Source organism: Microtus ochrogaster, chromosome 7 (genome assembly GCF_000317375.1).
Source record: "Microtus ochrogaster isolate Prairie Vole_2 chromosome 7, MicOch1.0, whole genome shotgun sequence".
NCBI lineage: Eukaryota > Metazoa > Chordata > Mammalia > Rodentia > Cricetidae > Microtus > Microtus ochrogaster.
The window spans coordinates 79309406-79319818 of NC_022014.1; the positions used below are offsets into that span (position 1 = coordinate 79309406).

Below are 10413 nucleotides of genomic sequence, written 5' to 3' on the forward strand. Positions count from 1 at the left end.
TGCAAACAGCAGGGACAGGGTTCCCGGCGCAGAGGTATACTAACACCGGTTCATCCGCAGGGGAGATGCAAACAGCAGGGACAGGTTTCTGGACACAGAGGTATACTAACACTGGTTCATCAGTCCAATGACGTGGGAGTCTGGAGGAACGAGGCAGCACACGGGCAGGCTTAGGCAGAGGTGTCGAAAAGGCGATCGATCATGTCGCCTACCTGCTCCACACGGTACTTGATGTACTTCTCGGGGTTCTTGGTGAAGGGCACGCTGCCATACCTGACCAGGCACCATGGTAAAGGTCAAGGGGGAGAGAATCTCCACTCTCAGCCTAAGTGTGAGCTCCCCTAACCCTCTGACCGGGTGCTAAGATGGCAGGGGTAACCCTAAACGACATTCCAAAGCCCAGAGCACCAAACATGCTGTCTACCCTATTGCAACTTTTACTTCCCTGAAGAAAGGAGCATGTTTTTTTCTTCATGGAAAGCGGGCAGCAGAGGGCCCAGGAGGGGGTGGGCTCACCTGTGCAGAAAGGCCCCATAGGTCTCCTTGACAATGGTTTTCTGAGCTTGTCGAATCTTGTCCCTCTGCTCTGTGTCTGGAATGGCCCAGGCCTTCTGAATCTTGCACAGCTCTTCAAGGCCATCATTGAAGCCCTGACCACCAAACAGGTAGGAAGGAGGGACCAAGAGACAAAAGCTTTGTGTCTCTGTAGCTGAGGTGGCAGCAGCAATCAGCGGGAGGGAGGCCCTTGACTCACCTTGAAACGTTCCTTAATTATCTGCCGCTCCTTGTCCCGGAGCTGGGGGGTCCAGAGAGCAGAGGGAGGCAACAGAGAAGGCCTTGCTTAGAGCACAACCATGACGCCCTCTTCTGCCCCCAACCCTCTCCTGCCGCCCTCATGGCCTCACACATCTCTGTCCAGAGAGATGCTTGTCCATCTCTAAGATACAAGCATCATATCGGCTTGACACCCCTTCCTCACACAGGCCTTAGGCCTACCTTGACTCCAGGCTGTACCACCGGAAGATTCTTCTCTGTGATGTAATCAGTCACCTTTAACCAGCTGCCAGACAGCAGGGTGAGAAGACAGAGAGGGGCAACTTCAGATAGCTACTTCTTCCCTAAAAGCTGGGTTTGTTTTTCAAACCTCTCAATCTACTGAAGGTGGGGGCAGTAGGAATTATCTGGGTCAGAGATGCTCTCCTTGGGAACGGAAAACGCTCAAGCTGCTCGCGTTGACAATTAGGAACAGGAAGCAGCAGGCGCTCGATAAACTGAACAAATGTTGCCGACCAGAGTTCACATCAATATTGTGGCAAATTAAGAGAGAGAAACAGATGGGAAAAGAGGGAGCAGAGGACAGATAAACAGGAAGGAAGTGGGAGATACTCAGAAAAAAACAGGCCAAGGAAACCAGAGGACCAGAGAAACACCCAGAAAGAACCTTTCCAAGTTCAAGGGCTCTCACAACCTCTCTATTCTCCAGGACTCAGCATTGTTCACATTTCTGACAGTCCCCTTTTCAACAATTCTTAGCCATGACACTTGGCAGACCATTCTGAAGAGGCTATGGGGAGGAAGAGGGAGCTTCTCTCTCCACCCATGAGTGCTGGGGCTTAGCTACATACTCAGCCCGCACAAGGTCCTAGCTTTGAGTCCTAGCACTGACAATGAACCCCAAGAAGGAAAACAGACGGTGGGTTACCAGTGATACAGCAGGAGCTGCTGGCCTCATGCTATGAGGGGCTGACAAGGAGGTGTGGTAGGCTCCGGGGAACCGCAGAGGGCTGACAAGGAAGTGTGGTGGGCTCAGGGGGACCGCAGAGGGCTGACAAGGAGGTGTGGTAGGCTCCGGAGGACCGCAGAGGCTGGTGGCCTCTTACCTGCACTGGTAGCCTCTTACCTGCGCTGGTAGGTCTGGATCTGCTGCTCGATGTGCTCCCGGTAGGAACGCTCAGCAGTCTTCTGGGTCACAGCCACCAGCAGGATCAGCTCAGACCTGAGTGAAGGAGGAAGAAGAGAAAGAGAAGAAATTCCTGGGGTCCAGAAATCGCTGGCCTTGGCGGCTTCCAATTCAAAACCTTCCTGAGCTCAAATGGAGGATTGGTTGCTAACCAGAGACTGAAGCACACAAGGCTAGGAGGCTGCAGATGCAGCGTCCGGTCCTGGAAGGCAGAGGCTGGCATGGCTGCCCAGCCAAGGCAGGGCCACTTACTTCTCCAAGGACTTGAGGATGTAGTTATAGTTGTTGTGTAGGAAGATGGCGCTCAGTGCTGGGTCCTCATACACCTTGGACTTGCTCAGCAAGTTCAGCTGCAGGTTTCCCAAGACTTTGCCTATTCAGAAAGATAGGGCCACTTACATCACAGGATCCGAGCACTAGGGCCTGCCCTGCCCACTGTCCTGACAACTCTTCCGTGTTCTTCGGACTCCCAGGCCTCTGAAGCCCTTCTCAGAGCTAGGGTCCTGAACTAGAATGCAGGTTACTATTCCATGGCCAGGGAGGGACCCAGGAATAAGAGGACAGCACTGAGGCCAGGGAGGGGGTTCTGCCAGGGAGACTCACAGATATAGGTGCTCAGCAGGCGCTTGCTGAACTCGGAGCTGTAGCTGGTGGCCGAAGAGCTGGTTTCTGAGAGGAGATGTGCTGTTACTGTGGTGGCAATGGTCACCCTTGAGGGCCCTTTCCACACCCCAGGGGCAGAGGAGGAAATGCTGGGGCAGGCAGGACTGAAGGAAGAGCTCAGGCAGAGATGGGCACCTGCTGAGCTACAGGATCCCAGGATCCTCTACAATAATAAGCTAAGGAACCTACCCATGATAGCAGGAGGCAGACAGGAGAGGTGGAGGGTACCAACACCTTCCCCACCTTCCCAGCCTAGTCCCCAACATAAGATGGGTGGTATCTATTAGATCCTTTTACGTATTTGCCAACAGCAAGGGTTTCTGGACAGGGCCACCCTGTCTTTCCACCTTCTCTTCACATGCTCCTGAACCCCCCACCCTGCTGATGCACAGCAGGCCAAGGGGAAGAAAGGGCCAGGCTAGCCAGGGGGTGTTCTTAGGGTACTAGACCCATTAGGGTACTGCCTGGATAGACTTGGAGACAGAAGGCAGCTATGAAGGGAAAAGGAGAAAATGAGGGCATCCTTAAAGAACTCATGCCCCTTTGCCCTGCCCCCAGTGGGTTCTGAGAACTGGTCCCCTGGGAACCTTACCCACCGGGCTTTGGAAGGGAGAATGGGGCTGGGGGACACACTGCTTACCTCGGGGGTCTAAAGGAATATTGTATGTGTCCCCAAGAACTACGGAGTGACAGGCAGTGCACACAGAGGGGGAGGAGGGAAACAGAGGAGGGAGAAAGACGCAAAAGTGCAAAAAACAGGTTAGAAATGGCTGTGTCACCCCAAGCCAAGCAGACCTTCCCCCATGACAGCCAGACACAGCCAGCAGACACACCAAGCCGAACTAACTCAAGACCAGAACACACTGGAGAGCGCAGCCCGAGAGACCCAGCAGCTCCTTGGTGTCTTGCCCCCCAAACAAAAACGCCCAGAAGAGCACCCTTCCTTACATGCCAGCCTCCCAAGCTCCAGCCCCACTAAGGGGCAGCGAGGAGATGGAGCAACAGAGTAGGCGGACGATGCAGGAGGAATGGAGGAGTACGGAAGCTGGGCACGGCAGGGTGAGCACCTGAGACCTGCAGTGCCCACCTCAGAACTGACAGCCAAAGGAGCAAGCAAAGGGTTGGGGTTCATAAGACTGCCAACAAACCCAGCCCTCCTTATGCTCACTCTCAACAAGTCCATGGGGCTTGGGCTCCCCCACAGGCCATGTCTTAATCCCACTCCACCCCTCAGCACACCCTGTCCTCATCCAGAGCAAGTTAGGGGCCTCCTAGGGGCCTAACTCTATGTCCCCAGGCAAGAGGGGGCAGAAGGGCACAGGCAAGCCTAACTCGGGTGTTGTGTACCTTGGGAGGCCAGCATGGCACCTGCCGTCTCCTGAAAGTCCAGAAGCTGCTGTAGGAAAAGGATGGCCTGGTAGAGAAAACACACCCGAGAGGGTCAGGGGTAGGCCCAAGCAATGGCTTCCTATACACCCTTCCAACTAGCAGGGCAGGTCTTGTGCCAAGGGTCTTCACAGTGACAAGAGCAACCGGAAAGTCAAGTACTATCTTTGGACTCTGGCTGCCCGAGAGGGTCTGTGTGCTGGAGAAGCTGGCCCCTCCCCACCAGTGACTGCAGGGAGGGTTCCCACTGGTGCTGTACCCCCGGCGTCTGAGCTGGAGTGCTCTTTGTCCCACCTTGCCAGCAGCGTTTGAGTTTCACCTACGTTGCTTGTGAGCTCGTGAACGGTGCCATCCTTGGGCATGTTGTATTCTTTGTCTGGATCATTCTGTGGGAAGGAAGAAAAACAGCCTCTGGTTCCCAGAAAAGGCTCTCACCGGCGGCCTCTGGTTCACTGTGAGCCCTAGTTGGCCTTCCTATGGCGCCACCTCCTGGTACATCGGTGTTATGCTGCCCCTCAGCCTCAGAAGCTGAGCAAGACAAGGATGTCTGCCTCCGAGGGCATCAGTGCCGGAAAAGAAACAGCAGAGCCCAGAGGGTCTCCTCAGGAAACCAGCAGTGCAGGGGTTTTTCTACAGAGCAAACCTGACTCTCTTGAAGGCTTGCTCTCTGAGGGGTCCTCAAAGCTCAGTGAGCAAGTTGGATCTGGTGAAAGGGAAAGGGACTCTGGGTACCTTAATGTTGTCAGCAAAGTCTTCTAGTGCTTTGGCTCCAATGGTCTCCATGGAGGTGATGAGGCTGGGCAGCTTGTTCTTGGTGCTGGCTGCTGTGCCCTGAGGAAGGATGGTGACATCTTCATCAGAGTCCTCACATTGTCCTCTCCAGATGGCTGTGTGTCTAATTCCTAGCCCTAACTCCAGAGCCACATTCTCCAGTTCAAGATGAGCTAGAGCTATTCTCTTACCTTGTGAGCATCCTAACTTGTCCAAAGCCCCTCAGAGCCACCTCCGAAGAGAGGTAGGAGCGCACGGAATAAAGCAAGCCGCGTGAGAAAGGCCCACATACCTGGAGCACCTGGTCAAACTCAGGCTTGGTCTGCTTGAGGTGCCGCAGGATGGGGAAGACTGTGAGCACTGTGGTGAAGTCATGGCGGATGATGGCTTTCCTGGCAGCAGACACGATGTTCTCCCCCTCAAGCATCAGTCCGTCCAGTGCATCCTGAGAGAAGAACAAGGACCCTGTTAGGAAGGCGCAGAGCAGAGCAGATTCCTAGGGACAGTGGGGGCACCCTGTGGGTATGAAAGATGGAGAGGGGTCATGGACTACACCAGAGTCAAGGGTTTCGGGTGACAGGCTGCCCCCCCCCCCATAGCTTCTGCAGTAAGTCACATGGGCCGGTGCTCAGAGCTGCGGGAGGGCAGGGTAAGACCTGAATCAAGGAGTCAAAGGTTTTCTTCTGATGGTGCTCGGGGATGATGTCTGTCAGCAGCTGGTATTCGCTCTGGGCCAGCTTGACAAAGGCGCTGACGCAGTGAATGTAGGCGTCAGTCTCCACATCCAGCATGTCATCTCTCCCTGGAGGGACAGTGTGCTCCTGAGTGCCTGGGGTCCCAGTCTCTCCAGCGCCTGGGCTAGCCCAGAGCAGCAGTGAGCAGAAAGAGAGACTATGTGACAGGTTGCCATGAGAACGGCTCTGGCAGGTCTGGGAGAGCAGGTGCCAAATCCAAACGCTGTCCTGGCATCTTTCCACTAGCACAGGCAGCACTCATGGCCCCGGAGCAAACACGAGAGGTGGTGGAGAAAGCTCGAGGGAAGGAAAGTTCCTAAACCAATGTCCTAAACCAATGTCCTGGGTAAGGTCGTCTGACCCCAGGCCTGAGGATTCTGAATTGGGCTTGGAAGAGGGCAGTGTGGGATGGGCAGGCGGCAGTGTCCACTGTAAGAGGCAGTCACTGTGGTCCTCAATCTGGGAGATGAGGCTCCTATAACGGTCATTACCAATCTCACCAGACCCTAAGAAGTATGAGGGAGCAGAGGGCTATGGCCTACGAGGCTGGCTGGTGTGTGTGTAGATGAGTTAATTCTGAGAAGAGGCTAAAAGTGATGCACGCCTATGATCCCAGCATTCAGGCCGATGGAGTAGGGTCACCAAGTTCAAGGCCAGCCTGGGGTGCATAGTGAGACTCTAGCTCAGCAAAGCAAAACCATCCAAGAAGAGATAATGAGCCCCGGAGACAGAGGGCTCCCTGTTGAGCTACTGCTCTAGGAGCAGAGCACATCCCACCGTGGGAAGATGGGCAGGGGCCCCAGGACAGAGCAGTCTGGTTTCATATGTTATGAATGGCTCCAAAAGTGAGATACCCCAGCTCGTGACCTCGGAGCAGCCACCTGCCCTCCTGCCTGCCTTCCAAGACCAAGCCGCAGCTTCTCCTCGGGCCAGGCCCCAAGAGCCAAGCATGTACTCCATCTCACAAGAGGCAAGGAGACTGGAGGGGGAGCCAGGCCACAGTCCAGGCCGGTCCTCAGAGCAGAGCAGGCAGTCCGGGGGACTGCTTCATAGGCAGTGTCAGCGGCTGCCCTGGGCTGAACTACAATACTCACCGGCCAGTGGCCCGTGCTTGTTCAGGGCCTCAGACAGGTGCTTAACTCGGAAATCATGCTCGTGACCTAGCAAGATGTCAGCCGCACAAACACAAGCAGCGTTTATCCAGGGGACAGGCAGCTGCCCCTTGGGGTATAGGGAAGAAGCCCTTGATCTCCAGGAGCGGAGTGGAGCGTGAAATGGGGCATAGGGAGGGAGCACCGAGGAGGGCTCTGAGCCCCTCCACTACCTCAAACCCCACTGGGAACAGCCGTTTCAAGCCTGACTCTCAGGGAGTGCTTAGGACCATCCCTGGCTGTTTGCTTTCTAACACAGGGAGGCCAAGAGAAGGTGCACAGCCCCAGGGAAACTGAGGAATGTCGGTGCTGAGTGAGTGAGGACAGTCATCCTTTGCGTCCCAGGGTGACTCTTTTGGAGGAGGTGGGTCCACCACCACAGCTGGACTGGCTGTCCCTCTCCTGGCAGTGGAGGAGGGACATGTCCTCTAGGCCTTGTCCCCTTAGCTGCAAGAAGCTCCCTTTCTACAGAGCAGTAGCCGGGAGGTTTTGACCAACTTGGTCCTGCCCTGCTGATCTGGGCGTGAAAGGGCTGCCCCAAGACAATTTTCTCTAAGTTTACACAGGACACAGAGACAGAGACAGGGAGGACGAGCCTTAGGAAGGGCAGAGCCAGGCAGGACAAAGCCAGGGTCATGAAACTTGTCCTTGGACCCATTGAAGACTGAGGAGCATCAAGGGTTTGCCACTCCCGCCCAGCCCCCTCAGGATCTGCCCCAAGGCCTCCTGGGAGAGGCTCTGCCCTGCCTAATGAGTGAGTGGACTCATAGTAGAAGTGGGGTGACAGAAAAGGAACACAGGGTGGTTACCTTCCAGAGGAATGAGGTTAGAGCCCCCCTTTTTCCCATCTAGACCATGCTGGGAATACTGTTTCAGAAGGTTCTGAGCCTTACGGATCGTCCCTGTCACCAGAGCCACAGAGAGGAGAGAGGAAGACCTAGGAAATGAGTGAGAGAAAACAGCAGCGGCCCTCCACCTGCCCAGCCCGCACCCGCCCCAACAGCAAGTGCCCCTCAACACCTCTGCCAGCAGGTCCTGCCAGGGTCACTGGAGACCCTGAAGGATGGAGAGCGGAAAGTGTGGCCAAATTCAGCCCTGGGCTTGGCACTGACCCTCAGTTCTGGATCTGAGTTCACTTTAGGAGGGACAGGAGGTGACAAAAAGGAGGGGCATAAGATCCAGCTGGGAAGGAAAAGGTTCTGCTGAGTAGCGTCCTAGCAGAGTGGGCTGAAGGCCTAGCAGCAAAGCTCTCACACTTAAGGGCAGGACAGGGTAACCTGGGGGTTTCCTGGAGACCAGCTGAAACTCCAGGCTGAGTTCCCTGAGCATGCTCAGTGTTGGGACATAAGCCAGACAGCAGCCTAGGGCAGGCGGCCCTGAGGGGTTTGGAGTTGGGAAAACAGGTCTCAGCTTCCTGCAGAGCTATGATGGATATGGAGGTCCCCACACCCCAAAAGACACTCAGCCGACACAGCAGTGGTAACAAACTGAAAAGCTAGGGGGGGCTACAGGAGCCACCACCCGCAAGCAGCTGGTAAAGGCGACAAGCTCTGGCCGTGGGGGAAAAGAACAGATAGCGTCACAAACGAGAACAAATGAAGTGTGGCAGCCCGGCTCCTGGGATGAAGACATCTCAGAGCCCACAGTGTGGGGACATAGGCAGCTTGTCAGCCAGCAGGCACTGCTCCTAGTTAGCAAATGTACCGGGGAGGTGAGTCATGCAGGAGCCGCACTGCACCACCTTCCCTGAGACTCCTCCGCAGCCGAATGCAAGGCTGCTGTTCTCATAGCACCCACCAGGCTACACAGGGCGGGGCAGGGTTCAGCTGGCTCATTCTGTTTGTACCACACTGAAATTAGCTACCACTCACTCTTTCTGGCAGGCCAGCTCACATCTGCTTCTCTCTGTGTTCCCTCCTCAGTGAGCACCCTAGTAATGAGTGAATCAGATTCCTGCCCCACAACCTACCCAGGAGCAGATGGCCTGTGGGCCCAGTAGGGACCTAACCAGCACACTGGCTGCCAGGAAATGGGGAAGCGACCTAGCAGCAACCGAGTCCATCAGGTACCCAATTAGAAGAGCAGATGCTGAGGTTGGTGCCTCATCCATGAGGCCAAACTCTTCTGTCCTCAGAGTGGGGACAGATGTCCTGAGGGCCTGACTCCATCACCCTCACCTCAGTCTGAGTCCACTCACCCCTGCCAAGCCCTAGAACCCTACAGAACCACAGGGGCGTCACAGTCCTTTGCATCTCCACAAGGACAGGTTAAGTTGATGGAGAGCCCTGGGGTAGGTCATACCCCTCTTTCTGAGAGGCTAGAACCTGCAGGCCAGTGGACACTGGAGCAGGGCAAACAGGGTCCTGAAGCCTAGTTGGCTTGTCAAAGAACCAGGAGGAAGAGGAAGCGAGCAGAGCAGCTGAGGCCCTGGGAGCCTCATGGACACAGCTCCTCCCCATAGGAAGGCATGGACCCTAAGCATGCAGGCAGCTGGTCCAGCAGGGGTGTTAGAAGAGTCCCTGTTTACAGCAAGCTCTCTACTGGGACGTCCAGGATCCTCACTAAATGGTAGAAGACAATGCATGTCCCGCAGAGGCCACCAAGCCCAGAAGGCAGCCTCTCTTGGCGTGTCTCCAGCCTTAAGCAAAGCCTGAGAAGCAGGTGACGTGGTTGCTCCAAAGGGCTTGGAGGGCTGGGGACTGGAAAACGAGGGTGTGCGCTCTACTCAAGGCCTGCTGTTAGGAGAGCATGCTCCATAGCCAGGCCGCTCGTTCCAACCCACTGGCTTTCTCTCCTGGTGCTACTGGAACATTCTATCTCTCCTGGGGCTGAGGACTGCCAGGTTGACAGAGACAGTTAGCCTGGAGCACAGACCATATGGACATGAGGTCAGGAGGAGTGGACAGTGGGCTGCTCCCAGGAGAGTGGTGTCTCACTGCCTGCACCCACCTCTATGCCATGACCACTTTCCAACTAAGGAGCAGTTTATATTCATCTGGCTCTCTGGAAAGCTGGGGTACCTGCCCCTTCTCACCCAACTGGACCACACAGCAAGGGGAAGGGGACCTAGCAGGTCACTCTGACCTATGGCCTCTGCCACCCTGCCTCAGAGGCAATTAAGCACACTAGTGGCCCTGCCTCTCCAACCCCAAATCTTATGGAAATCACATAGCTGCTGGGTACAAGAATCTACAGGGCCTTTTGGATAGGGGACATTTGCTCTATCCTGTGTCCCTAGGAGCCAGGTGACCACAGACATGGACTGATACTGCTCACCCCAGAGTGGACAAAGATAACCCTGTGATTCTCCGGCTACATAAATGGTCAGGGTGAGCTCACCTGGCCGCTTGACGGGCTTCTTGGTAGGTGTGTCTTTCCTCTTGTTGGGGATGGCAGGGGAGTAGGGCACCCCAGAGGAGGAGCTGCTTTTGCGGAAATGCTCCTTCAGGCCTTTGATGGAGCGGTCCAGCTGGCTAGAGCGGATCTGGTAGTAGACATTCATGAAGTCTGGAGAGACAGAGCAGAAGTATGCCAGCGGCCGGGGCCCCCACTCTGCTTCACGTCTGTACAGCAGGGCAGCAGAGGCCATGATGCCACTGGTTAATCCCATCTCAAACCAGGCAGAATCTCCAAAGGAAAAGCTATCCTCCAACAGAACAAGCGAGGAATTCCCGTATGCCAGGCAATCCCTCTCCACAGAGCTACCACCTACCCTACCAGCTTGTGTTGGTAGCATATGTTTTTTTTT

The 10413-nt window shown here is 55.5% G+C and overlaps 1 protein-coding gene across 1 annotated transcript in view; it reads right to left on the bottom strand.

Annotated features, from left to right (window-relative positions):
• Positions 1 to 89: 89 nt before the first annotated feature.
• Exoc7 (exocyst complex component 7) overlaps positions 90 to 10413 on the bottom strand; it is a 15703-nt gene continuing 5379 nt past the window's right edge. The window contains 16 exon segments of the mRNA XM_026780084.1: positions 90 to 273; positions 517 to 650; positions 755 to 796; positions 997 to 1060; positions 1901 to 1996; positions 2213 to 2333; positions 2564 to 2629; positions 3971 to 4037; positions 4333 to 4395; positions 4742 to 4840; positions 5073 to 5225; positions 5437 to 5582; positions 6609 to 6731; positions 6734 to 6757; positions 7475 to 7567; positions 10005 to 10402. Coding sequence (XP_026635885.1) covers positions 171 to 273; positions 517 to 650; positions 755 to 796; positions 997 to 1060; positions 1901 to 1996; positions 2213 to 2333; positions 2564 to 2629; positions 3971 to 4037; positions 4333 to 4395; positions 4742 to 4840; positions 5073 to 5225; positions 5437 to 5582; positions 6609 to 6731; positions 6734 to 6757; positions 7475 to 7567; positions 10005 to 10402 — 1792 coding nt within the window. The 3' untranslated portion in view covers positions 90 to 170.